Below are 27,925 nucleotides of genomic sequence, written 5' to 3'. Positions count from 1 at the left end.
TGACCCTACAGGCAAGTGAAGCAGAAGTCTCTGTCGCATCGAAATCCATCCTCGCCACAGCGCCTCATATTCCCGCCGGGCGTTTGAACGAGTGAGCCTGACGGGCTGCCAAAGTGAACTCGCGTGGGCGTGGCAAACGCCCACGCCGCCTTACGCTTCTTGCCCCTAGCAGTCTCTGTGCCTGTGGTGGTCGCGCCTGCTGCACCCGTGTTCCCGCTCCCGGGAACGAGCGGGCTTCTCTGCTTCATGGGCGTCGTGATCTTGGTGTGCGGTCCGGCGAGGAGGTCCGAGGTGTAGGATGTGCGTCTACGTTCGGCCGATGAGCCGCCGCCCGAGGCCGCTGTGTGGGTTTTGAAGAGGTCTAGGGTGAGTTCGTCTTCGTCGTCGGAGAGGAGGGAGATGAAGGATTTTCTGGAGGCCGAGTCGCGCGTGGTTCGGGATTGGTGGTGTCTCGACGATGAGGATGGTGTGCTGGGGACGACCTTTTGGTTCTGTGTGAAATTTGGCGAGGGGTCAGAGAAGGGTGGGGGTGTAAGGGATTCCGACTTTGCGAGTGTTGATGATGCAGACTTGTGGCTTCTCGGCTTTGTTCGACGCTCTGAGCTGGCGGACGCGCGGGGCCTGTTAGCCTTTCTAGTCTTGGCTGGCGATTTGCTAACGGAGTACTTCTTTAGAGGACTGCTGGATTGGAGACGCATGTGTTTGAAGGGCGACGTGGCTGTTTTGTCGACGGCTCCCGAGGACTTTGTCGGTGATGATTGACGACCTCTTCGAAGAGGCGGCCCGAGGAGGCTTCCTCTTGATTGTGGTGGGAGAATGGGAAGCTCGATTTCCATTGCTTCGGATTCGGGTTCGGCTTCGGGCGCGCTTGTTTCGTCGATGTCGTCGAGGCCGAGGGGGATTGTGAAGGGCTCGATGACTTCCTCGTCATCGTCTTGCTGTGTTTCACCCATTTGTTGGAGTTTCTCGGGCTCACTTTGAGTGCCTTGCCGAGTCCCATCCTGAGCTTCTTCTTGGACCTGCTCCTGGACCTGTTCTTGGACTTGCTCATCGGTACCCTCCTGGGTCTCCTCGTTGATGTTTTCCTGAATCTCTTTCTGGATCTCCTCCTGGATATCCTCCTGGATCTCTTCATGAAATTCTTTCTGGAAATCGTCATGAATCTGCTCCTGTATCTCCTGAGCCTCCTCCAAGATCATTTCTCCAAGCACATTATGGTTGGCGGGTGTATGGAGATTCTGCTTTAAGCTCTCCCGAATCTTAGGCTCCTGCGCCGCCAAGACCTCATTTTGCGACGGAGCCTCTGCACCAGCCGGATTCGTTGGTTCTGTAGAGGAATGTCCCTCTATCGGACTGATCTCAGGGAGAACTTCCACTGGTAAGATCGTGAAGTTCATGTCAGACCCAATGGGCCTCTCGCTAACTTCTTCGATTTGAAGACTTCCCTGTTCCTCGCTAACTTCTGCGAGCGCATCGACCTGCTGCTCAGAGATTCCGATGTCGATGTCACTAGGTTCTATCGAAGCCATCTTGCTGGTCGTGAACGGTCCTTCATTGGACTCCACAGGAGATGGCCGGTGGTCGTCTAGTGTCGATAACTTCTCCAAAGGCCCGGACGTGACCTCTATTGCATGGTCTGCCACTTCGACCGCACCCGAAACAGTATCCATCTCCTTTCCGCTGCGAAGCTTTCTGATGCGAGTCGTGGGAATACCTTCCTCGTCATCAGAGAAGTCGTATGAGGGGTCGATTCTGTGCCTGACGAATGTTTCCTTCGGCGGCTCAGCGGGGTTCGCAGTTGGTGCTTTGATTGGCACAGCCGTCTCGACCGAGCCAGCTGCAGGATCGCCCACTGTCACAAGAGCTGTCGAAGTGGGTTCGGAGACGGTCAGATCAGCAAGCTGGGGCGCCAGGGCCTCATGTTGGTGATCCGAATCAAAGATATCCATATCCTCGGGATCTTCGACTAATGTGATCTCCTCTGGGGAGGGAATCTTGGAGAACAACTCGATCACGAATCGCTGCTTTGGCCTGTCCTGCGACTCCCTTTCGGTCACAAAACTAGTCGAGTTCTGGTCAACCTCAACCTCAACCTCAACCCCGGCTTCAGCTCCAGCTTCAACTCCAACTTTAGTTGGTAATCCCAACGACTGGCCTTGAGCTTCTTTTTCGGTTGGTTGACTCGGCTTGGTAGCTTCTGCCTCTTGAGAAACTTCTGCTGGTTTGATAACTTTGGCTGGGATGAGTTGTCTTCTCGGTCTTGGGCCTTCTTTCACAGAAGTTTTATTCTGATTGAGCCAGCCAATCTCTCTCAAGAGGGTTTTTGATATGGCGGGTTTCGAACTTGATGGTTTGGCTTCGGTAGGTGGTTCAAGCTCTCGTGCATCGTTTTTGACAGTGGTGCCTACTGCTTCCTCCAAGGTGGTATCCGTATTATCCGATGTCTTTTTCGCGGCCCTAAGCCCCTTATCTACAACGGCAACTCCAAGAAGATCGTCTTCGTTATCGTCGTCTTGGTCGGTGAATGCCTGTAATAACTTTGTTGACATTGGTCTCGCCATCCTAGGGACTTCGTTCCTCGCGCGGATGAGCTGCTTCATGTCGATCTGAGCAGGCCCAGGTAATGCTTTCTCCTCATCGGTATCGCGCCGCGAAGACCACACAGACTTGAATCCTCGACTGGTGGGGAAGCGGTATCTGGCACCATAAAGTTTTGCCATCAAGTCGTCGCCAAGTTTGGGCTTGCTGATCTCGGGGACCCTCCAAGTTGGATCGACAGGTTCTGGTTCATGTCCCCAAACATCCGAGGACGGATTCGAGGTGCTGGGTCCTGGCGGGCGCGGTTGAGCAAAGCTGGACAGTCGTTGATCGGATCCTGGTGTTGATACGCCTGGCGAGACATTCGGCCGGGTTGGGTGCTGCCGTAGTTCGCCCTTTTGCTTGCTTATGAGGGCCCCTGGGTGAGATGCTTCATTCTTCTTGCCGTGTAAGATTCGTTCTTCATCGTCTTCGTTGTCTGACGCATCTGGGCTCCCATCCTCGCCCCCATCATCTTCGCCTAAGCCACCATCCTCCTCATCGTCGTCAGATGCAAATGCTTCCTCCAAGAGTACACCCTCGTCCTCGTCTTCATCATCGTCATCCTCTGGGATTCCGGTGTCTCTCTCATATCTCATGCCGGCCAAGTGACCATTATCTGTAATGATCTTGCCGGTCCTGAGGTCGATTTCATCACCGATACCTGTGAAGTCCTTTTCATACTTTTGAAAGATGTGCTCAAAGGTCGATTTCAGTTTGAAGGCGGCAAATGCACGAGATTGTTCGAAGCGAAAGCCGGGATCCCGCATCTGAGACACCTCCTCGGGCTCATAGTTGAGTTCGTCATCTTCGTCTTCTTTTGGCTTTTGATCGAGCCTTGGCCTCTTTGTGGGCGGTTCCATGTTGCCGGTCAGAAGCCTTAGAACCCCGAACTCATGCCGCTTGGAGAAGCCGTTGGCTTGGACATCAATGATTATGGAGAACGAAACGGCGATGATGAGATCTGAATAAGCGTCACTTGATGAACTCGGCATGGAAAGACGCGCTTCGACGCGGTGCACGGATGCATCGAATTCTCGCGTAAAGTGGAAAGCACGGGCCACGTGGGGTGCTGCCGTTGCCAGAGGCACCCGACGACTGCGCTGAGTGTGCGACGAATGATCCGTTCTACCACGAGGCAATTTACCCAGCTATCCGGCTTGAGCAGGTCGCAGGAAACTTTGACCTCATTCTTATTATAGCTTTTGGAATATGGGCTCATGAATCAACGCTCTTTGTCTTCGTTGACCAATGTGATTTGGGCGCAAACAATCAAGTTAAGGTTCACGGAAGCCCAAGCGGACTACCTAATCTGTGCCACAGCTGCCTCAGTTGTTCTTTCAGTGGTCCAGAATATCATCGACTCATCACAATACATGATCGAAACAAGTAGAAACATAATGGAAAGCTCAGGTTGAATCGTTTTTAAGCGGAAAGTGAGCGCAAACTGGGAACGGAAGGGAAATCTCATCGAGTTGTCAGCAAGAGTGGTGGCACCCTAGGGGGTGAACTTAGCGTCTGCAGGACATCCGCAGGTACCTACCTCCACTGCCCTTTAGGTGACATCACAAGACCTCCCTCTTCTACCTTCAACCCTTTAATTTCAGAGCTTGCAACATGCGCGACACAGCAAAATGATTTGCCAAAAGTGTCGCACGCCGCTCAGACTAGACAGTTCCCTCGAGGAATTGAATCCTGCGGCGTACGATCTTCTCGTCGGTCAGCACAAGCTTTCCCTCATCCGAAACGGCGCGCGCAAGGTAGCTAACCGAAACAGCTTCTTCCTCACAACAGTCACCCAAGAAGACGCCTTCATCACGGCCATACCATCCACAGGATGGCCAAAGAAAGGTGCTCTATGACAAGGTCTCGCAAAATGCGGCCTCTGCGACGTTCAAGCGCCATGGCAGTGGGCCATCGAGTTCGGCGCAACGAGATTCGACCATGTCCTTCATCTACCTTACCGAGTCACAAGTCGCTCAGCCAGTGCTTTCCCGGCCCGATCCGCTGCCATCGAATACGAAATCAAACAGGGGGAACAAGGGCGGACAGAAGTCTCTTGAAGAAGAGCGCGGCGGTAGCAAGGCGCACGAGATAGAACGCATCAACAAGTTGTTCGAAATCCTCTCCGCGCGATCCGACATCGACCATCCCATCTGCGTCGAGTGTACCGATATGCTCGTAGAAGGTCTTCAGAAAAAACTTGAGGCTGCAGCGAGGGAGCGCGATGCCTACGTCGGCTTCTTGAAACAAGTGCAGAGCGACCAGCCGAACGAGGAGGATGTCAAAGCCCAAGAGGAAGCTCTGAAGAAGGCAAGGCAGGCCGAGACAGACGCCATGGCTGAGTTGCTTCGCTTGGAGCAGGAAAAGGCATCTGTGGACGCGGAGATTATTGCTTTAGAGGAGGAGTCACAACAGCTTGACCACGAAGAAGAGCAGTTCTGGCGCGAGCGTAACGCCTTTGCTACCAAACTTGCCGACTTTCAAAACGAGCGCGACAGCACGAATTCCAGGTTCGATAACGATGCTCAGCTGTTGGAGAAGCTGCAACGCTCAAACGTATACAACGACACGTTCTGCATCAGCCACGACGGCACGTTTGCTACTATCAACGGGCTCCGTCTTGGCCGACTGTCGAACAAACCGGTTGATTGGCCTGAGATCAATGCAGCATGGGGCCACGCCCTTCTTCTACTAGTCACAGTTGCTGACAAGCTAGGCTACAAATTTGACGGGTTCGAGCCGCAGCCCATGGGAAGCACTTCAAAAATCATTCGGTTTGAACTCCCGTCGCCAACGGCCAGCCGTTTAGGATCGCATCGGAACGCGCCACCGCCAGCTCCGAAGAAGCATGTTCTGGAGCTTTTCTCTAACGGAGATTTACCTCTGGGACTGACATTCATGCACCGCAAGTTCGACAATGCGATGGTAGCATTTCTTGAACTCGTGCGACAGCTTGGCGCTTTCGTGCATCGACAGACGGCGGCCGACGGCCATCCACTTAGCCTTCCCTATAAGATTGAGGGCGACAAGATCATGGATGTGAGCATCAAGCTCGGCATTGCTCAAGATGATGGGTGGACGAAGGCGTGTAAGCTCACACTAACGTGCTGCAAATTTCTGCTTGCACACGCTAGTAACGTGAATACGAGCGCGAGGGCTGCGAATAATCAATAATGACTGCACAAATTCGACGCATATTAAACAGGACTCGGATCATGGAGTTGAGGGGCTTTCTTGGCAGGTATAGATCAAGCGTATCATTTGGAGTTCACGGTGTATTACTATGAACAGGTCACAAGAAGCAGTGCAATCATTCTCTTGTTATTGCTTCCTACTGGAAATTCGCTTGCAGATCCTTGGAGAGGATCTCGTCATTTGTGCAAGGAGACCCTTTCGCCGTAGCTGACATCTCCCAAGCGTAGACTCGAGTTGGGACCAACCTAGCATGCAACACTGGCAACTCATAAACTACCTTGCAATCATCTCGCGATGAGACTTGACATGTAGCTTTCGGACGATGATTTAAAAGCACGTGACGTAATCGCGAATATTCCCACGTCGCAATCTGACTGCATGCAGCTGGCCAAGTCAGCCTTGGTTGACGCCTGTTGGTGGCAGTCTGCGGCCATTCAGGCAGCAAGGCGCTCTCACGAAACATAAGCCGCTCGGCTGCCTCAATTGTCTTACACCACGGAACACACCCATGCAAGCCTAATGCACTGTTCTTTCCAAGAAAACCAATCAGTCATTTCGCGACCATGTTACTTGCCTAGATGCGGGGTGATAGCTCGCCTTATCTGCTGCACCATGACCTGGCATAGAAGACAGTGTTCTATTGGCTGCTCAGCCTGCCTGCTGCCGCCTACCGATGAACCCGAGAGCCGCAAAGAGCCATGAGCGTTAAAAAGGATCGATTCATCCCATCAACTTCACGCCTATTGTCTCCGGCGTCATCCAGCCTGTCATTCTTTTCTCTTATCCTACTTCTTGCCGTGTAACATCAGGACTCTTACCTGACGTAGATTGCCTGTCATGGGTGGCCAAGCAGACAACGTAAGATTGCTGATGGACCTCACATTCTGGGGTTTTTGTGCAGACTAGCTAACAAACTTTAGACCATTGACGATGATGCCGGCTCGACAGTCAGCTTCGAGGAAGTTGACTACCGGCGCACCACCAAGCAAAGCCAGGCTCTCGTAGCCAGGGGAAGCCTGGAAAGAGAGACACCGTCAGACATTCTATACGTTCTGCAATACTTGGGCATCGGTGGCAAAGTCATCGACAGTGAGTCAATAACACTGATCGCCCCTTTCCGCAACGCTCTGTTAACATGACCAGGTCGTGAGAGCAGCAATCCATTCAAGGAGATCCCCGACTATGGGAAGAAGGACGGCGAGACCACTCAGCGGACTGTCAATTCTGTGCTCGAGATCGTGACAAAGGTCAACACCAGTGCCAAGATCAGACGTGTGCGTCGTCGTCGGTCTCCGCATATCAGTTATCCCGACGATGATTACACGTCGGCGTCTTCGGACAGCGAGAATGATGAGCGCGCGAAGGCCGGGAAGATTGAACGCACGCAGATGATTATCCACTCGCCGCATCTCATCAACGCATTGAGGGCGGTTGTAGCATACTACCCCAATGTCAATCTTCTAGGAGACACGGTGACCATCGATGCTCCTTACCGAGTTATCGTGCACCACCTCGACGCCCTCAAACAGTACAGATTCCACCAGCCTGCCAGCCACTCCACCGAGTACGCTCGTCTGACGGCGAACCACATTGATGTTCTTTTGAGTTTCATCGATCAGGCTGTCGGGGAGTCTATCCGGACTGAACAAGAACGACATCGTCGCAATGTCCCAGTTGCAACATTCCAGAACTATTGGATGGCTCTGAAGCCAGGTGAGGTCATCTATGTCAATCATGATGACCTCTGGGAGCCCCACGTCATTAGCAGTACTTACCAGGATGTCACTTTGAGTGGACGCAACCGCCACCTGCAGGTGGTTGCCTGGGTCCTTGAGATGGGACACAACCGGATGAACCGAAAGATGTCTCAGTTCACAATTCCTTCGTGGACCGGCGAGCAGATCATCCCTTCTCTGAAGATCATTCCAGCTCGCTTCTTCCAGGATGACCCGCAAGCAATGCTGCAGAAGCAGCTGAGGCTCGGGAAGCTGTACTGGGAGCTTCTCCAACGCCCAACCTATATGGAGTATGACGGGATGCTTGTGCAGGCTCAACCTGGATCTCACTCGGGCCCGATCTTCAGCCGTGGTCCATCAGGCTATGTGAGTCTTCCTACCTGGTCCCTTTGATTAATGACAGCAACTGAACTTCCAACAGATGACTGGTCGAGTGATTTGCGATGCCGAAGGCTTCGGTCGTTTCAACTTCCGTGCACCAGAGAACCGGAACGGCCCTCCGGGCCCGCCACGTCAAGTAGTGCCCCCAGGCATGATGCCTGGACAGCATCATGGACCGCCGCCTGCTCAAGACCATCTCCCGCATTTCCTTCCACGTTGCGGCTGCAAGGAATGTACCAAGGAGACCGATCGCACCGACTTGTCACCGTTCGCGGGCTTTGACGACGTTAATCCCCTGACATCGCCAGCGCCTACTTCCGATATCTTCTACATTGCCTGCACTAACATCATTCCGGCCTTCCTTCTCGGCGATCGCCGTTGGGGCCACTTGAACCTCGACCACGTGAAGCCCGTCATCACAGACCGTGAAGCATTCAAGTATCTCGTCCTAGACGACGAGATCAAGATGACAGTCAAGGCCCTCATCGGCAAGTTCGCGGCAGCAGAGTCCGGGAAAGTCTCACCATGGGCCAACGACTTTATCAAGAACAAGGGCGAAGGCCGCATCTTCCTTCTCCACGGCGCCCCGGGCGTCGGCAAGACCTGCACCGCCGAGTGTGTCGCAGAGCTGACCAACCGACCCCTCATCTCCCTCACCTCGGGCGACCTCAGCGTCAACTCGCACAGCGTGGAGCACAACCTCTCCTACTTCCTCGAGCTGGGCCAGCGCTTCGGCGCCCTTGTCCTCCTCGACGAGGCGGACGTCTACCTCGAGCGCCGCCGCGCAAAAGACATTGCCCGCAACGGCCTCGTCTCGGTGTTCCTACGCGCGCTCGAGTACTATCGCGGCGTGCTCTTCTTGACGACGAACCGCGTCCAGGCGTTCGATGCGGCTTTTACCTCGCGCATCCACGTCGCGCTGCACTACAAGAATCTAACGGATGTCGACCGCGAGCGCATCTGGGCCAACAACTTCGAGCGTCTCGACAGGGACTCGCACGGCCGCGTGCGTGTTGCGATCGCTACACGCGAGTACGCCTACGACTCGCGCGATGTACGCGCTCTGCGGTGGAACGGTCGCGAGATCCGCAACGCGCTGCAGACTGCGCTTGCGCTTGCCGAGAGCGATGCTGCGGAGGAGGGCACCGACCGTATTTGCGTTACGGACAAGCACCTGCGGGCTGTGGTCAAGATGAGCCGCGGCTTCAGGGACTACCTCCGTAGTGGCAGTGTCTATGACGGGGAGAGCGAGGTCGGTGAGAGTGAGGGAGAGGAAGGAGATATTTATTCTGACTAAGCTTCCGTGTTTGGGTGTTTCTTGAAGAGACTGGGCAGATTTTAATTGTTCAACTCGGGTGGCTTTTTGCTTTGTAGGCTGGTCATTCACGAAGACTATGATAAGATTGACATAATGAGCATTGAATGTTGGATAGTTAGAACAACTTGATGAGTTAACCAAGAAATTGACAACTACCTCCTAGTGGTTCAGCTGTAAACCAACTTATCCCTTTTCACTCACCTTCCGAATCAACACCTGCCAACGCTCATCTTCTTACACAGGCCTCAGCCCATGAACTAGATGTACTCAAACATCTCAATTCAACACAGGCCTCCACCCCTTCCTCCTCACAAACCCCTCAACACCCTCGTCCCTCAAAACCTCATCCCCCCTTCGTCCCGTCACAACGCTCCTCTCAACGTCGGGACCTCGAACGTAGAACGGAAACCTCAGCCTCCCGCTCTCATCAACCTCGTCTCTCTTTCTACTGCCACCTTGTTCGTTCTCTTGACCATCAACATCACCACCACCATCACGGTCCCTCAGAACCCAAACCCTCTTCCCCCCAATACTCCTCCTCTCAAACCCGCACGCCTCCCGATCAAGCGAAAGGTACCATCGCCGCTGGTACACGCTCCCGACGCTATTCTCCGCGCCCCGATACGCGTTCGTCCTCCTCACGAACTCGTCCTCCACCTCCCGAATCCCCCTCTCCACAGCGGACAACTTGTTTTCCTCCCCCTCGCCACCATAACCATCACCACCGTGACGGTCACCGCCATCAAGCGGATCAGGAACAACATCCTCGTCCCTGTCTTCACCCGACTCACCGTCAGAACTAGTCTCGACAACTTCATTCTTCTTCTTCATCTGCTTCCCACCACCACCCCGCCTCCTCTTCCTCGCAGGCCTCCCCATCGCCCTCGCACTCTTCCTCCTCCCCTCCGCGTCCTCCCCCTTAGTCAGCCTCAGATTCAACACATACCCCTCAGGAAGCCGACTCCCATGCAACCTCACCCGAATCTTCCTCTCCGCAAACGCCCTCGCCAACTCGTCCTGCTCCGTCATCCCCCCATCCCCATCATCATCCCCCTCATCTTCACCATCATCGCCCCCAGAATCAGGATCAACCTCCGGCCCTCCCCTCCCTTTCCTTCTCCCACCCCTCCCCAAAACCTCGTACCACCCACAGTCCCAAATCACCAAACTCCCCGTGCCCCGACTCCCGACCTCAACGACATGATTCCAAAGACAATGCACCCTCGTCTCCGTCGCATTCCGGTTCAGCCTCTTGGAGCTCGCGTCCCCGGGTAACCCGTACATCACCGCCCAGCTGACGCTGCTCGTCGCATTCACCTGCAGCCGGAGGTCGTAGTGCACGCCCGCGATCGGGTGGTCGTGCTGGTGCACCACAAAGTGCGCGCCCCGCCTCGACCCCACGTGCGCGAGGAAGAGGGAGCGCAAGTCGCCGTCGGCGGGGAGGTGCGGCGTGTCGGCAGGGTAAGGGGAGAGGGTGTGTTGTGCAAGGTGGGCGAAGAAGTGCGCTGCCGGGTCGGGTTGCGTTGCGACGCCTGATTCCAACGCCGCTGAGAGGTTTGCAGTAGTCTCGCGCTTGAGCCTGGACTCGGTTTCGGGATGATGCTCGGGCTCGCGGGATGGTGGGTCCAGTATCGCGACCACCTCTCGACCCGGCCGGTCGTCAGCTGCAGCATCCCGTACCTCCAACCCATCATCTGGTTCACTCTCCTCTCCCTCTCCGCCATCCTCAGTCTTTGGCCCCGGCACATCAAGCGACCATTCTAAATTTCGCTTCTTGATAAATGGGTTCTCGATGAAACTCGCACTCGGCAGTCGTTTCGATGCCATAGTCCCCTGCCTGTCTGATTCAAATTGACCAGCTATTGAATAGGTCGGTATTCGCCACCGCCGGAAAAGAACGAGATCACAGTCTTGTCAAGTGAATGAATGGGGGGTCAAAGACCATCAAATCCATTTGCCCAATATTGATGATCAATGACTTTGAAAGGCTTGTTAGATGGCTTACATGGTGCTGCCAAAAGCGACAACTACAACCAAAAGTTGGCATGTCGTTGCACGGACCCCACTTGCTTCCGTCAGCACCCCGGTATGCCGATCATGACGGGCCCGGCCTCCGGTCTGCTATCGCCATCTGATGATTCCAACACTCACAAAACCTCCCAGAAGAATACCAAGCACATGAATGGGGCACTTCATTCAAATGACTATAGAGATATCGCTACATAGCCCTTGTTATACCCTTACAACGCCTTGCCATGCAAACAAATTCGTTCGCGAGTGCGACCTTCGCGCGAGTTCTCGTTACCTCTAGCCCGACCTTTCAAGGCTGACACCGCCCATCAGAGCTCGCACTATTCGCTTCATTCCCATGTGTTCCAACTAAGCAACGCTTTTCCCCATGTTTCATTGTACAAGACAAGATTCGAACACTCATACATAAGCCGATTTCCTCTACGGCTTCTGTTCCACCAGGGTAGGCGCAATTCGTCTCTTCTTGGGCTCGCTGCCCTCTTCCTTCTCTCCCTCACTTGCCTCACGTTTGGTTCCGCTTGCTGCTGTACCGGCAGTCGATGCAGCCGGGGTCGGGTTTGTGGCAGCGTTGGTCCTCGGCGTCTCTGGCGGCGTGGTGATGGGGACGCCTGTAACCTTGGTGGAGTTGGCGACAGCAATGCCAGGCACGCTGCCCACAATCAATGATGGATTCGTCACCACATTCGATGACTGAGTCGCCACGGATGAAGTAGAGTTCGATCGAGCGGGCGACTGAGGTCGCTGGCTGACAAACCCGGCGGGTGGCGGCGACGGAGCAGTAAAAGAGCTCGCCGAGTTTCGGTGATGGTGACCCGAGCCATTTGGAAATGGAGACGGAGGGGCGAATGCTGAGCTTGGAGCAGGGACCGGAGTCGTTTGATTCGACGATGTCGCTCCTGTGCTTCCAGCAGTTGGATTCTTGGCAGTAGGCAGGTCTCCTTGATAGATCTGGCCCAGCTCACCAGGTGAGAAAGACAAGGTCGAACAGAATCCATCAGAGGATGAAACCAAGAGAGTGAGACCATCGCTTGACCTTTTGCGTATTGTTAGCCTTGTTGTGTCAACTTAGGGTGCAGCAAAGAATACTTACCAAGCTAGATCAGTGAATGTCGCACAGTGAAGATTGCTGACTATGCAGATAGGTGTCTGCTGCTGAGAATCATAAAGAAGGACGGCGTCTTGAGTCGCCACAGCGTATATCATTCTGTAAGGCAGGGCAAAGGCCGCCTTGGGGCCAGGCGTAGAAGCGCTAGGTTCGGCCTTGCTCGGTGTAGAACCGGACTCTGGGACCGAGGTTGGCGGTGGAGGCGGGTCCATGACCGAAGTAGAAGTCACCGGCTTCGAGACCGGTTCAGGCAGTGCCGGGATGGGATCTTCAGAGGATGACGTATCGATGGTGATATGCTTGGTAACAGGAGGCGACGTCCGCAACGAGTAAAAGATGGGTGAGCACTTGACCACAACAGAAGGCTTCTTGTGACCAGGCAAGTGCGCAATTGGCGCCTTATTGATGCCACCTCTCGTGTAAATGTAGACGGTATTGGTGACCTCAAATGTGGGCTTCGCATTTCCTTCTGAGCTGTGTTGAGTTTGGTACTGGCCAGCTGGAGTAAGCAGAAGACTGCCATCTGGAGTGAAGGTCAAGCGTCGGAAAAAGGATGAGAGCGTCTCGTTAGCATAGAGTGTCGAGTTCTTCATACCAAGGCCACCGGATGGGTGAGGCTTTGGCGATGGCTCCATGGACATTACAGCCGGGAGCGGCATTGACGGAGCCGGAGAAGGCGATCGTCTAGACGAAAATGACGATCTCCTGCTATGGCTAATCACACTCGGCGGGTTCATCGGCAATGCGATTGAGGTGGGAGTTCCGGGGGCGGAGGGCACCGGGGATCCAATGGCCTGTTCGACAGTAAGGTGGGTCCTCATACCAAAGTCAGGAGGTGCAGGGCTGCTGGAGGATATGCGGCGTGGCGGCAGGTCACTCTTGTTATGGCTCGCAATCTTAGAGGGCTTGTCGTCGTGGTTGCCGCTCAGTGTATGCTGTCCATCCTTTGTTTTCAAGGAATAGATGTGGACGGATCGATCGGAGGACTGGGTTGCGATGTACTCGTTCAAAGGATCCCATGCGACACCTTGAACATAATGGCTATGCTCAGCAATCTGGCGCACAAGGGTACCTGTCCTTGTTAGATATGAGTGTGGAATACGCCATCGTCAGCGGGGAAACGTACCAGAGCTAGCATTGTAGATTCGAGCGATATTGTCCATGCTTCCAATGATGAAGTAGGAGCTATCAGGAGACCAGGCAAGGTCGTAAATCTCGGATCCGCTAGATCGACACATGTGCTTGGTTCTCCACGTCTCCTTATCCTCAAGGCCCTCGTTGCCAAAGGCAGGGCCGCTGTGTTCGGACATGACCCATATGATGACATTGCCGTCGTCGCCGGCGGAAGCGAGTATCTCACCTGCGCAAGGAGAAAGAAAAATCAGCGAAATGCAGGATACAGAGTCCGGAATTGGCCTCTTACCTTTGGGTGCCCATCGAACGACATTGACTGCCTGTGTATGTTTGCTCAAGGTTGACAAGTAGTCGACCTTTCGATCTTCTCCATCGCTATCTACCTTCCAGAGCTAGTATTTGTGTTAGCATCGCAGCGCAGGGTCACGCGTGGGACCAGATGGCATGCTCGCCAGTTCAGGCGTCTGACGTACTCTCACGTTATTATCTCCTCCAGCCGTAGCTAGTCGACCCTTGCCGTGAGGCTCGAAATGGGCCGAGTAGACTGGGGCATTCTGGTCATGCCAATTGATGATAAGCGGCGTGCTCTTCATCGTGACTGAGTGTGTATACGGCCGTCTCGAGACATGTGCGGGATCGTGGGCGGTCGTGGGCGGGTTGAGTTTGGTGATGATGGCGCTCGTACGATGGGGAGTTTGGCGGACGGAATACGGGCCGTGCTGAATGTTGTCGAGGAGAGCTTATCGGGGGAGTAAAAATCCGATGGTCGATTCGAGTCGGGAAGCTTCGTGCAGCGTTCGCGGTGGGATGAGGTTGGATGAGGGGCGGGTAGGCTGAGGAGGTCGAGCTTCTCCTTAGCTCGGCAACAACAGCTCGGGAGATTGGTCGATGGGCAACAGCTCCTTTGCAGCAGCGTCGATTCGCAGCTGCTTAGCGGCAAACCTCAATAGGCGGATTGGATTTGGGGGTGGGAGGGGTTGGGTTGACAGGAGCTTGAGTACCGCGTGGAACGACACATACGAGGTCCCGTGTTTGAAGCGTTATGGATAAAGAGGGAGGATAAAGAAGAAAATAGCGAAAATGGAAAATCAATTAAACTTGGCAGGGAATTGTCACGAGGGCGCAAGAATGGATGAAATGTCGTTCCCGAGCAGGGCAGGGTGGAGTTTGGTGTGGTTTGGTTCGGCGTGCAGGAGCTCAGACGGCTCCAACGCACGCGCTGTTGCAGGGACAAGAAGGAGCTGGGCTTCCCAGGGCACCCATTGATTGTTGCCGTACCTTAGGCTCCATGGTGCCAGTCGCGGGCTTGTCCGCCTGTACGGATACCAGGCTGGTGTTTTCCACCGCAAAACCTCCCCAAAGTTTGACGGTACCTTGGGTGGTGTGGCAGGTTCTGCAGCCGCTACAGCAACCAGACACGCAGAGCCTGTCGCAACTGCAGCGCCCAGCATCGGCATCATTTTAGCGTACCCATCCAAGGCGGGCTCTGCACTTCGAGAAAATCGGGGAGAGCAGCCGTGAGCAGGGAAACGGCAGGGAAGCTGCTCGCCATAGGGCGCCCAGGCCGTGTGTTTAGCCAATCAGACAGCTCCGTCAGAGAAAGCCTTTGAGGGAGCAATCCACTGTCTGGCTCATTCAGCCTCGTCTGATTGGCTGCAGCCGTTTCCCAAGATGCTTTCGACTGGGTCCTATCCTTGGAGTCTGAACTGAACTTGAATCCTTTCTTCTTCTTCTGCTTTCCATTTCTGCTTGGTATTTCAGCGCAAAGGATTGCGTTCCGAGCAAACAGTAGTCACAAATTGGGCACAATTAACTCAGGCTGCCACCTCAGCCTTTCAACTTTCGGTACCACCGTGAAATAGCCGTATCTCATCACCAGACCCGTCACTCGGGGCGCAACCTCAGCTTATCGCATGCGTTTCTGCTCGTTCTGATTGGTTGGAGTCGTATGCACTGCAAGGTGTTGGGATGGGAGGATCGACGCACTCGTGGGCGGGTTTGAGGCAGTCGGCGCAACACCTCGAAACGAAGGGACTTTTCGCCCAGATTCCAAAGGGGATTCTCTAATTCAAGTTTATTTGGGGGCTCGTTGCCACTTTCCCCTAGTGATTGTGCCAGTTCCCTCGGGTTTCAACTTTGTTGCTGCCACCACTCACTCTCACTCTTTCAACTGCCTAACCATCTAATCTCTGAATGAGTTCTGGCTGGAGCAAGTACCCATTGCTCGACAATTGACAATTTTTTTCAGATGAGAGAGTGAATTTCATCGTACAATGGAACTGCATTTCAATCCCGATCTTGCCCCTAGGTACCTTGACGACCCTCCATAGCTCCCTACTTGAATATCGGTCTCCCAACATGCCGAGTGAGATATCTGCGCACCATTACTCCCTCCGTACACATAGGGCTGAAGTGCCTCCGCCAATGAATGCACGGCTAATGCCAATTGCTCATTGGGAATTTCCACTTTGTCTCCATCTTTGAACCCATGAAACTCTTGAGCACATCGCTTGGGCCCTGATCCAAAAGACCTCCTTCTAGAAGCACGCGTTATATCAGTCTTAGTCACAACCATTGGTACGCTGAGGGGCTGCACTCGGCATCGCTCTTTTCCAGAGATGCATTTGCTCGATGCCTCCAACTCATCGTGAACTCTTTCCTCTCTTTACCCCCAAATTCAAATAAGACTAGGTACTGGTACTCTGTAGTCTGCATGGTGCAGCCCCGACGACCCGGTCCACAACATAGGCTACCTACCATACCCGATTTTCAGCCCTGTTTCATTGGCGTCGGTTGCAACGGTATGGAAAACCATCATAGTGAGTACCGCAGCCAAAAGGGAAGTTTGTCAGATTAGCAATGGCTTGCAAATTTCGGTCGGTTTCAACTATTGAGCATGAGAAGGGGAACTTCCAATGCCCAGTCATCCATCTGAGCACAATCTCAGCACAGTCATACCTAACCGTCGGGAGAGCGTTCGTCCGTTTGAGTCAACCCATGACGGAACAACTCGTTTTCTCTCTGCCTCACAATGTAATCACTACAGTGCTACTACCTTACTCCGTACACCACCATCAAACGCAGGCAGCTACCATTAACTAACAGAAAGAGCCAACAAGTTTACATCAATAACAACCCGCCGCCGCCTGACATCGCCAAGAAATTCTGCAACCACGTTGGCGGTGAGCAGTAGGTAATGCAAGCACCGCAGGCTTCAAAGTCGCCGGGCGACATCCAATCGCAGACTTTTAATTAATGAACAGGATGGGAGCGTCCATATCGAAGCGCGGCTGTTACACTGCGCCGGCATTCGCTCGCATGTAAGGTATGCAGTGGATGTTGGATAATTTTCTTTGGGATCAGCCACACGTTGCCTTGTTTTCTCTGGCCGACAGGACTCACTCGCCCGACGATGTGTGAGGCGTGACACACACCGCAAAGAAATTGGCCCGGTCTGATGTCACACTAAAAGAACATTTCCGTTTCGAAACGTGGAATCGACCCGGTGTCTGATGTTACGCATCTCACGTCTGTCTCGCAGTTTTACGGCCTGTTCCCACCTAGCCCACATGCCGAACGGTGTCGCAGGCGCAGCATCATGAGTCGGATCAGATTGGCAAGTATTCATATCTGAGGAATAGAGGATGAAATGACAAGAAGAAGAACTACTTTGGCGACGGCGACGGTCGACGTGTCGTCGGCTGCCAGATCCAACACAGGCAAAAGCCCCGGTGCGGGGAGGGGATGGCATGGCAGCCTTGGCAAGGCAGCAAAGTCCCCGAGTAGCCGCGTCTTCTTCCAACGTCACTCCATCACCTTGGGCAAAGGTAGAGTGAGGTACCGAACAGCCAGAAGCCCGGGCTTGGGAATTAATCGAGATGGGAAGGTCCTGATTGATACTTGCTGATAAAGAAGAGCTCACGGGATCGAAAAAAGATGAGAGATTGGCACGTGGCGTCGTATTCTGCGGCACAGTACTTTGTTTCTCATCTCTTTTTCAGCGACCCTTGATGCAGTCAGCACCTTGCGGTGTCGTATGGAAATTTTGCGGCGAGAGAATAAGGACAAGAAAGAAATGTGATAAGAATGAGGTGCATATATGAGGTAGATAGCAGGGCGGTAATGGAAGCCGAAGCGCAGGTAAGCGAGATGGTGTGTCGGCGGCTGCCTGGACTTTGAGACCTCCTTCTCCTTGACTTCTAAGGCAGGTTCGAGGGTTAGGTGAGTACGTTCGTCGATAGAGGAAGGAAGAACGAAACCCACGAACAACAACCCATGCTTTACAATTATGCGTCATTGTTTCTGCGTCCGCAATAGACACAGACAAAGGAGGTGCTCACGGGGAAACTTCCTGCAGCCGCCATGGACCAGACCAATCTCACGACTTGGAAGTGACGACAAATCTCTAAACGTCGAGTTGCAAGTCGCAGACACGCTAGCGGGACGAGTGACAGAAGCAGAAGCAGAGGGCAGGAGCAGTCAGCATTTAGCGGACGGCAGGAATGGAAGCGGGAAGCGGGAAAAACGGTTCCCATCACACGACTGCCCCGATGATGGGACTCGAGACTATGAGGTGGAGAATCCCAATTGGCAATTGGCAATTGGCAACTGGCAAAAACCATTTGGGGCCCAGCGTGGCTGGCTGGCGGCGGGGACCCACATCCCATGATTTGCTAGTCTGACCGCCCTTCCCAAAAATCCCCATCATCCATGACCGAAATCCTGCGGCGCAGTCCCGCCCATGCAAATTAGAGCCTCCCAGACTCCCACCACCTGGCACCCGCGCGCCCCCCTCTCTCCAAACTCTCCTTCCTAATTCAGCATTATGACTGGACTTTGTGAGTCTTTTGAGATTACGGATACCAAGTCTCGGATTCAGCTTTGAGTCTCGACGAGAGGAACCGGCTGGCCGGCAGGCAAGGTAGCAGGCGGGGATGCAGGCGCAGCTTCTTAAAATTCGAAAATCGAGATCATTGATGGATGACGAATCAGACGAGTTTGATATCGTTCCCGACCGGCTGGGACAAGGCACAAAACGTCGTACGAATAGGTGCGGTATGCGCCACCCATAGTATGTACTCTGCGCCCAGGCAATTGGAAGAAAAAAACAGACAAAGGTCAACGAATTCGACCCTCTCTCTTTCTCGATTGACGACAGAATACGGGGTTCGTGCCAGGATAGCAACCCAGCGAGGCGGAAGCGGATGGGGGTCTTCTAGGCACGCAAAAGGTTGGCTCGCCGTTCGCCGAGGAAGAGAGCAGCTGCAACTTTTTGCGCAGGCATGCGCATCAGGCCATGTTAGTGCAGGATGACTGCATTGGGGCTAATGCACTAACAAGGAACGTCAACCGCGAGGCTCACCCTCTTCTGTTTAGATTGGTACGAGTATCCGCCTCTTCTTCCCTTCTGTTTCTCTACCTGTATTGTTGCGCCTTTCGTGCGTGAAATAGGTACTTTGGTCAATCAGTCAGTCTCTCATTCACCTGCCAGCCCCCGGCAAGGAAGGGCAAGCACAAATTCATGATGTGCTACACTAGGCCACCCACCCCGGGCCGCCGTATCAGCACCCAGGGTCCACGAGAGGAACTTCTGCCAAGTTGAAACTCCACACCTGAGCCGCCACCCCTCCCTCTGGCATCGCTTGGATTTTTTTTTTCTCAATTGAATTGATCTGCCAGACTACCACTGTACCACATTGGCACCATCTGCCTTGTCCCTTGTCTCCCTCCTTCCCGCCGATGAGTCAAACAGCGAAACGGCGTCGTCGGCCAACCACCGCGCCCGTAGCCGACAGGGTGGGGGGAAAGGCCCTCGACTCTTGACAAGGTGACATGGTTCATGGATTCAAGAGCAGTTACGGTGGCAGGCCGCGGGTGCCATACATCAATTTTCGTATACTCAAAAGGGCGGGTTTGACATTTGAGAGAGGAGCTAAAGTGTCCCGTCGGCTACGTCTGCCAGCGAACAATAACTTAGTTGTCGCTCTCTCTGATGCTTTGAGATATGTCATCGTTGTCATCGTCGTCGTCGTCGACGTTGGCTGCCTAGGGCCCGGCTAGGCGACAGCGCCATGCCCGCGTCTGACGCATGTCGGATAATCTGCAAAGACGCGGCAGAGTGATGCAGGTCGAGGTACTGCGCAGTAGGGTTGAGGCAGGTCAGGGATGGGGACGTCACGATGCGGATGGCGAGATCAGAGTTGGGTTCCCGAGTGCATCGCAAAGTGGGGGGTTCGAGAAGGGTGTTGGCGAACCGTCGAGACCGCGAAGCACCATTTGTGTGGTGAATTGGGGATGTGAAGATGGGGTGTTGGCAAGATCCGTTGGAATCCCAGTGCACGGCGCACCAACCAGCTTGATCCCAGCCAGCCAAAAAGGCGGCATTGCAGGGGGGATGGGGGATGCGCGCGCACGCCGCACGCCGTCGCCGCCAACTCCCCGGGGTGTGTCATGGTGTGCGGTGTGTCCACCTGAACTGAGTCTTGTCTTTCCGGATTCCTAGATCGAAAAAAATGCAAACTGCGAATTGCAAAATGCGGCACGCTATCTTGGTTCAGTGGCCAATGGCATCAGCCGCTTGCAACCGGGCAGGCAGCATCGGGGGGCGTGCGAGGTTGTCTGGGGGTGAAGCCGTAAGCTTCATGAGAAAATGCCTACCAGGTAATTATCCGTCAGGTTAGGTGAGAGGTACGGTAAGGTAGGTAGAATGAATTGGATGGGTAAGCAAGGCGCGGAACCAGAAGCGGCTCCTCTTTCCTCTCCTCGACCTTGCCAATTGATCGAACAATACCTTGCCTACCAGGGCAGTGGTTACATGCCTTATTACTCAACAATTGTAGACTTCTCCCCCCCCCCTTTCATCTCTTTTCTTCTTAAATCCTGAGGCTTCCGCTTTTCTGGCGTCCGTTCAATCTTGGCTTCCCCCGTTCCGCCGTTCTTCCCCCTTCCCTTTGGCCCCCCATTTTCCCCCGCCGTTCTCCGTCCCCCGCGTGTCTCCAATTCCCAAGCTGCCGTACCGCACCGCACCGAAAACCCGTGCATGGTCGAAGAGGCGCGCAGAGACCAGCGACACCGTCAGCGACGTCAGCGAAACGAAGCTTTGAGACCGCATCACCCCCACCGGCTCCGTATCGGCGCCCACTAAGCCGAACCACGCAATCTTCTTCGTTTCCTCAGTGTTTCCTTTGCGCAATCGCAATCCATTCTTCCGACGAAGGAAAAGCCCATCCTTCCCCCGGCTTTTCCCACCCAGACAAGTCGCTGAAACCTGTGACTAGCGCAAACAACCTGCGTTTCTTCGAGCCCCGGCCCGCCATCCGAATTGGAGAAGCCGAAAGCAGAATTGCCCCGACGTCAGCACTTTCTTTGTTTGTTTTAGCGGTGTCGAGTACCTTACTCGAGGTACCTGATCTGGGCTTCAAAGGAACTGGAGAGTCCTTGCCGATTTTGAACTGCAGTCTCCAGGAGGCAGCAGCTTACCAACCAACTTGGGCCTCATTGTGGATCTCCCGACCGGCTCTTCGCGCCGTTTTTTTTCTTAAAGCCGCCACACCAACGAAGGTGCATCGCATCATAAGCTCCCGCTTGCAACCCGGTTCATTTTCCCAAACGTCAAACTGCGGTCAATTTTCAACCTCGGAATTCGACCAGCGAAGATAAGTCATTCAGACTTCTCGCCCATACTTTGGTGCCATCATGCAAGATGAATCACTCTTGTTCATAGAGGTCGGAGCTGCTTTGGGCGTAATCGCTCTTACTTCGGTTCCGGCCCTCACAGGACTCGTCCAACAACTTCGATCCCGCAAACCCAAGGACCACTTCTACGAAGACAAGGACGGAAAAGCCACGGCCGAGTCATCTGCCGCCTTTTCCAACCGCTGGCCCAAGACCTTCATCTTCTTATTCGCCTTCCTGGGTCTGGCCGTCTCCTTGGCAAACTCCATTTTGGCGACGCTCTCACTTCACACCGGTAAATATGACAATTTATTCATTGCAGAATGGCTTTCAACTGGTATTTCGGTAGGCAAACTCCCTCCTCGCGAAACCTCCTTTGGTTGAATGCTGACATGAATCAGATTCTTTTAGCCTTCCAAGCCGTGGCCATCGCTGCTTCAAATGACTCCGTCCAGGCCTACAGCCTCGGCTTGTGGCTCTGGCTTTCCGGTTTGATCTTTGCTGGCATCCAGATCTTGCAGGACACCAAGGTGTTTGATGAGCTTCTGTCCAACAACCCCGTTTCCTTCGGCCTCAAACTTGCGAACTTGGTCCTCACTCTGGGTCTCATTGTGACGAGCGTCACTCTGCCCAGGAGACCGGATGTCTACTTCGAGAACAGAATTGTCGACCGCCTTAGGACGGTTCCTGCCTACAGCCGCTTCACCTGGGGCTGGTGCAGCGGAATCATCGACCTGGCTACCAAGAAGAAGGATCTTGATGCGTCTGACCTGCCTAAGCCGGACCACTGGACCCGTTCTGAAGACTCGGCTGCGTCGTGGAAGTCGTACAACTTCAAGCCCGATTCCAGCCTGTGGTGGTCCATCATTTGGGCCTACCGCGTGCCTCTATTCGTCCAATGGTCCATTGCTATTTCCAAGGCCTTCTTGAGTCTTGCCCCTTCATGGATCACGCTACAAATCCTTGAGACCCTTCAACGTAGAAAGCCTGGCGAAGACCTCCCTGCCGATATCTGGATCTTGGTCTTTTGGCTTGGTCTGGTTATTCTGGCTGATGCCTGGGTTGAGGCGACCATGTTCTGGCTGTCTTGGGCCGAGCTCTGCATTCCCCTCAGAGGCGCTCTCTCTGCCCTCATCTTTGAGAAGTCGATGCGCAGGAAGAACGTCAAGGCGGCCTCCAAGCAGGAAGCCGAAGAGAAGGAGGACGATGCTAAGCCAAAGGATGACAAGAAGAAGAAAGCTGATGAAGAAGAGGCCGAAGACGACAACGTGCTCAAGTCGAAGCAAGCCATCATAAATTTGATTGGCGTCGACGCCAAGCGCATTTCCGATTTCGCCGCCTTCCAGTTCCTCTTCCCATCCAGCGCTGCCAAGCTCCTCGTCGCCATCTGGTTCCTCGTTTACTTGCTTGGCTGGGGACCCCTCGGTGCCGGGTTGCTCGCGTGGGCCATCCTTCTTCCCATCAACTTCTCGTACGCCAAGGTGTACTCCAAGGCTCAGGATAAGCTCATGAAGATTCGTGATCAAAAGCTGGCCGTCGTCAACGAGGCCCTCGTAGGCATGCGCCAAATCAAGTTTTCCGCGCTCGAGCCTCAGTGGGAGAAGCGCATCCTGGCCATGCGAGAGAAGGAACTAGGTGCCCTGTGGCAGGTTTTCAAGGGTGACACCGTCCTCTTTGGCATGTGGATCACCAGCCCCATTGCCCTGGCCGCCGTTTCCCTGGCTGTGTATGCATGGCTCAATGGTACTTTGATCCCATCTGTTGCCTTTGTCAGTATCGGTGTTTTCAAGAACCTCGAGGTTACTCTCGCCGTTCTTCCCGAGCTCATTACCGATGTCATCGATGCCAACATCTCTGTCAAGAGAATGCAGGACTACCTGAACGGGCCTGAGAAGACCAAGACTGTGACCGAGGGATCTGATGTTGCCTTTGAGAACGCCACTATCGCGTGGCCTGTCGATGACGAGACTAAGGACGAGGACAGGTTCATCCTTCGCAACGTCGATGTCACTTTCCCCGCTGGCGAGCTGTCCGTCATTTCTGGCAAGACTGGTACCGGTAAGAGTCTGATGCTGGCTGCCGTCCTCGGCGAGTCAGATCTCTTATCCGGCACAATCTACGCGCCGAAGCCACCCTCGATCAAAGAGAGAAACGACGACAAGGCCAACCGTGGCAACTGGATTATCCCGAGCAGCATTTCATTTGTCGGCCAGATTCCGTGGATCGAGAATGCCACACTCAAGAGCAATATTCTTTTCGGACTCCCCTTCGACGAGGAGAGGTACAACCAAACGATCGAGGCATGCGCCCTGAAGAAGGATTTGGAAATGCTTGCGGACGGTGACAAAACCGAGTTGGGAGCCAACGGTATCAACCTGAGTGGCGGTCAGAAGTGGCGCCTCACCCTCGCCAGAGCCATCTACTCTCGTGCCGGCATTCTTGTCCTCGACGACATTTTCTCCGCTGTTGATGCTCATGTCGGCCGCCACATCTACGAAAAGTGTCTCACTGGCGATCTCTGCCAGGGCCGAACCCGAATCCTCGTCACTCACCACGTCGCTCTCTGCGAGCCCCGGACCAAGTTCATCGTTGAGCTGGGTGACGGCACTGTCCAGCACTCCGGTTTCCTGTCCGAGCTGACTGAGGATGGAACGCTGCAGATGATCAAGAGCCACGAGCAGACTTCCCAGGAGATTGCGGATGAGGAGGCCACTGCCGTCAATTCCGAAGAGGCCTCTGATGTTGAGATCCCCGAGGTTGCTGAGCTCAATGGAGATGGCGGTATCTTGAAGAAGGTACCCTCAAAGGCTGCACGTGCGTTTGTCGAGGACGAGGCTCGCGAAAAGGGCTCCATCAAGAAGCACGTCTACGCTGCGTACTTGAGCCAGAGTGGTGGCTTACCCTGGTGGGGCTTCGGCTTCCTTCTTTTCGTCATCTATCAATTCGTTGTCATTGGTGAGTCCTCTGTGCGTTGATTCTTTACATACATGTTGCTAATAACTGGACAGGACGGTCATGGTGGCTTCGAATCTGGACTGGAACATCGGAGCAGTCCATCAAGACCTTCAGCCAGCAACCGCAACACCAATACGCCTATGCCTTCACCCTTCAGCACAGCGAGCTCCACGTGCCATCCAACGAAACCGTCAGCATCAACATGGACAAGGACACCATGTTCTACCTGGGTATTTATGTCGGTATCTCTGCCTTCTCCGCTATTCTCGGTACAGGCCGTTTCTTCTACTTCTTCGTGATGAGCTACAAGGCCAGTCGCCGCATGTTTGAGGGTATCACCAGAACCGTGCTCCGCACCCCGCTCCGATGGCTCGACACCGTTCCCACCGGCCGCGTGCTCAACCGTTTCACCGCCGATTTCAACGTCATCGACAACAGGCTCGGCATGGATCTCTCTGGCGTCTTTGGCGCCTTCCTCAGCGTCATTGGAATTTGCGTCACCGCCTTCTACGTCTCGCCGCTCATCATCCCCCTGGCCTTTGTCCTGCTTCTCATTGCCGTCTGGATCGCCATGCGCTACCTCGCGGGCGCCAGACCGGCCAAGAGACTGGAGAGCACGACAAAGTCTCCCATCTTTGACCTCTTTGGTTCCACCCTCGTCGGCATGATGACCATCCGCGGTTCCGACAAGGCCCAAACGTACATCGATTCCATGTACTCCCGCCTCGATGACTACGGCATGGCCTCCTGGCACCTGTGGCTCTTCAACCGCTGGATGGGCTGGCGCATGTCGCTCATCGGTGCCATGTTCTCCACCGCCGTCGGTTTCGTCGTCCTTGGCAGCCCCTCGATGGGCGCCGCCCTCGCCGGTTTCACGCTCTCCTTTGCGCTCGAGTTTTCTCAGGCCATCGTCTGGTCTATCCGCCACTACGCCAACATTGAGCTCGATATGAACGCCGCGGAGCGCGTCGTCGAGTACTCGGACCTCAAGACCGAGGACCAGGGCGGCGTCGAACCCCCCGCGACATGGCCTACCGAGGGCAAGCTCGAGGTCAAGAACCTCGTTGTGAGCTACGCTGAGGACCTCTCCCCCGTCCTCAAGGGCCTCACCTTCAGCGTCAAGAAGAACGAGCGCATCGGTGTCGTCGGTCGCACCGGAGCCGGCAAGTCCTCCCTCACCCTCGCCCTATTCCGCTTCCTCGAAGCCCGCTCCGGCAGCATCTCCGTCGACGGCGTCGACATTTCCAAGATCAAGCTCCACGAGCTCCGCTCCCGCCTCGCCATCATCCCCCAAGATCCCGTCCTCTTCTCCGGCTCCGTCCGCTCCAACCTCGACCCCTTTGACAACCAGACCGACGCCGACCTCAAGGACTCGCTTCAGCGCGTGCACCTCGTCGACTCGAACCCTTCTACGCCCGGCGAGCCTTCCTCCAGCGCGGCGCCCTCTGTGAACGACCAGCAAAAGAACGTCAACGTCTTCCGCAACCTAAACTCCCCCATCTCCGAGGGCGGCGGCAACTTGTCGCAGGGCCAGCGCCAGCTCCTCTGCCTCGCGCGCGCCATCGTCTCGCGCCCCAAGGTCATGGTCCTCGACGAGGCGACCTCGGCCGTCGACATGACGACCGACGCGCTGATCCAGCGGTCCATTCGCGAGGAGTTCAACGATTCGACGCTGATTGTCATTGCCCACCGCCTCAGCACGATTGCCGATTTCGATCGCATCTTGGTCCTGAGCGACGGCGCCGTCGCCGAGTACGGGAGCCCGCAGGAGCTGTGGGGTAAGGAGGGCGGTGTGTTTAGGGGTATGTGCGAGGAGAGTGGTGAGAAGGAGAAGTTGAAGAATATCATCTTTTCTTAGATTGCGTGAAGCGCGTCTGTTGCGAGGCAGGATTTGAGGGTTGGAAACGCTCTACAGATACTCCAGAATGAGTTGTAGAGATTCAGATGCTTGGTTTTCTTCGTTTTCGGTTTTGAGTTGTACTACTTGTTTGGCGTCTATAGTTGAGATTTGTGTTTTTCCTTTGGTAAGGCTTCATATTACCTCACCTATCCGATGAGTGAAACAAGGAGGGAAAGGGGGTGCAAAGAAAAAGGGATGAAAAAGAATGTCTGAAAAAGACGGTATAAAAAGCAACGGGACTGGATCTAGAAACAAGTTCCCCCCCCCCCCCCCAATAGGAATGAAATACAAACCCGGATGAGAACATTTCTTCTTCCGTTTGAAAGTGCTGTGTGAATGTGTTTATCGAAGACGAAAAATCAAAGAAAACAAATGAAAAAATGACAACGATATGGGTACAAAAAAGTGTGTTTGGCTGTTGGCTTGGGTCCGGGGAGGAGACGGTGGTATCGGAATCTGGGCGCTGGGTCCGCGACCGTGCAGACGGGACGGAAAGAATGCAGAGTGGAGACGGATGAGCTTATTCCAACGTCTTCGCAGCCCGTTCTGGCAACTCTGGTGGGCTTTGTACACGGTACTTGACCCAGTGTTTTTGCTTCGTATCCGTAAGTACCGCGCTAAAAGACGGAAAGTACCTGGGTACATGCGTCTGTGCGGGCGCGGTGCTTTACCTAAGCCTCACAGACTACCTTGGAACAACGGGAATGTTGATTCGATTTTTGGATGGAGGAAATGAGCTCTTGGTTTTGCTAGGACTTTTTTTTTTTCGCAGATGTGAGGTTGTTTTTGCTGTTAACGTATGACTCGTATGTTTGATGGCGTAATGTCCTGAGAAATAAAATGACAAACCTCTTTGCGTGTACTTGGCCGTCGAACGTCGAAATTCTCTCACGGGGGGGGGCGCGATCGAGTTTTGCCATCTGCTTTTTTTGCCTCTGCAATCTTGCATTTACAAGACAGCAATCATTTCGAGAAGCATACAGATGTCGGAAGAAGAGAAGCAAACGTCTCGAAAAGACTCAAGTGAGGTGGAGAGAAGGCGGTGGGCTGTCGAGCAGGAATGATTGTTGAACACGGAGGGGTGGGAGATTGGAAGGAGGACGGGACAATGACGACAGAGGTCATACTGGGACGCACATTGGAAAGCTTCAAGGTTCAATAGGGATTCTGAATCTGAGAAAATTTCTCTTCTCGGGGCTGTTCCACAGACGAAGCTTGGGTTCGGATTGATTTCTATCCTTTTCTTTCTTTTTCATTTTTTCACTAGCAAGATACGTTTTCTTTTTCAGATTACTGGGTAAATCAGGCGGTGAGACTCCGTCATTGTTGGATCTCTGAGCATTCGGTAGTGATGATGGATCTCGGAGGGACGGCATGCGTTGTACAAAATGACCCTTCCACCTCTATACCGCGTCTGGAGGAAATCGTGGGCTTTACCCAATTCCTCCCTCTCCTCCTCCTCCTCCTCCTCCTCCTCCTCCTCCTCCTCCTCCTCCTCCTCCCATCTCTATACGCACCAATAACACAATCAATCTTGACCTCCCTACCAATCATAATGTCGCCCTCATGACGTGCTTTACCAATAGTAACAGAGCGTGGGCCAATAGTCTTCTCAATGTGTGTATAAATCCATGGGATCTGGCCCATCAGGAAAGATCCCCGCCTTCTCTCCCTCGTTATACAGAATACTGAACCACACAGATACTAGTCTTCTTCCTCTTCATCACCACAGTAGCCTAGACGAGCCACACCCACCAGAGCCTGGGCATTCCCAAAAGCTTCAGTTTTATTTTGTCAAAAACTTGTTGTGGGTCATCGTCGATCTCTTTCCAGTCGCGATCTTCTTTGTTTTCATAGACTTGGGAAATCAGGTGCAATTTGCTCACGATACCTTGTGAACCCCTCCAGGACATGAA

At 54.1% G+C, this 27,925-nt stretch overlaps 7 protein-coding genes across 7 annotated transcripts; 3 read left to right on the top strand and 4 right to left on the bottom strand.

Moving 5' to 3' along the window:
- Positions 1-5: 5 nt before the first annotated feature.
- On the bottom strand, positions 6-3,572 carry CABS01_14051 (uncharacterized protein; the record flags this gene model as incomplete). The annotated part of the gene is made up of 1 exon (XM_060547391.1): positions 6-3,572. One exon carries the CDS (start codon positions 3,570-3,572, stop codon positions 6-8), a length of 3,567 nt encoding a protein of 1,188 aa, XP_060393741.1.
- A 639-nt stretch (positions 3,573-4,211) lies between these two features.
- CABS01_14050 (autophagy protein Apg6) lies at positions 4,212-5,754 on the top strand (the record flags this gene model as incomplete). Its single annotated transcript, XM_060547390.1, has 2 exons — positions 4,212-4,296; positions 4,355-5,754. 2 exons carry the CDS (start codon positions 4,212-4,214, stop codon positions 5,752-5,754), a joined length of 1,485 nt encoding a protein of 494 aa, XP_060393740.1.
- An 858-nt stretch (positions 5,755-6,612) lies between these two features.
- On the top strand, positions 6,613-9,189 carry CABS01_14049 (ATPase; the record flags this gene model as incomplete). The annotated part of the gene is made up of 4 exons (XM_060547389.1): positions 6,613-6,633; positions 6,696-6,864; positions 6,919-7,877; positions 7,933-9,189. The coding sequence occupies 4 exons, from the start codon at positions 6,613-6,615 to the stop codon at positions 9,187-9,189; spliced, it is 2,406 nt and encodes an 801-aa protein (XP_060393739.1).
- A 297-nt stretch (positions 9,190-9,486) lies between these two features.
- Positions 9,487-11,037, bottom strand: CABS01_14048 (uncharacterized protein; the record flags this gene model as incomplete). Its single annotated transcript, XM_060547388.1, has 1 exon — positions 9,487-11,037. The coding sequence occupies one exon, from the start codon at positions 11,035-11,037 to the stop codon at positions 9,487-9,489; it is 1,551 nt and encodes a 516-aa protein (XP_060393738.1).
- Positions 11,038-11,661: 624 nt separating this feature from the next.
- Positions 11,662-14,073, bottom strand: CABS01_14047 (WD repeat domain-containing protein; the record flags this gene model as incomplete). The annotated part of the gene is made up of 5 exons (XM_060547387.1): positions 11,662-12,274; positions 12,332-13,418; positions 13,473-13,706; positions 13,770-13,872; positions 13,954-14,073. The coding sequence occupies 5 exons, from the start codon at positions 14,071-14,073 to the stop codon at positions 11,662-11,664; spliced, it is 2,157 nt and encodes a 718-aa protein (XP_060393737.1).
- A 5,581-nt stretch (positions 14,074-19,654) lies between these two features.
- On the bottom strand, positions 19,655-19,864 carry CABS01_14046 (uncharacterized protein; the record flags this gene model as incomplete). Its single annotated transcript, XM_060547386.1, has 1 exon — positions 19,655-19,864. The coding sequence occupies one exon, from the start codon at positions 19,862-19,864 to the stop codon at positions 19,655-19,657; it is 210 nt and encodes a 69-aa protein (XP_060393736.1).
- A 1,311-nt stretch (positions 19,865-21,175) lies between these two features.
- CABS01_14045 (ABC transporter) lies at positions 21,176-25,967 on the top strand (the record flags this gene model as incomplete). Its single annotated transcript, XM_060547385.1, has 3 exons — positions 21,176-21,499; positions 21,556-24,109; positions 24,163-25,967. The coding sequence occupies 3 exons, from the start codon at positions 21,176-21,178 to the stop codon at positions 25,965-25,967; spliced, it is 4,683 nt and encodes a 1,560-aa protein (XP_060393735.1).
- Positions 25,968-27,925: the final 1,958 nt, after the last annotated feature.

The sequence above is a fragment of the Colletotrichum abscissum genome (assembly GCF_030869225.1).
Source record: "Colletotrichum abscissum strain IMI 504890 chromosome Unknown Scaffold_50.1, whole genome shotgun sequence".
In the NCBI taxonomy this organism is placed as follows: domain Eukaryota; kingdom Fungi; phylum Ascomycota; class Sordariomycetes; order Glomerellales; family Glomerellaceae; genus Colletotrichum; species Colletotrichum abscissum.
This window is presented reverse-complemented; position numbering and strand designations above follow the sequence as displayed.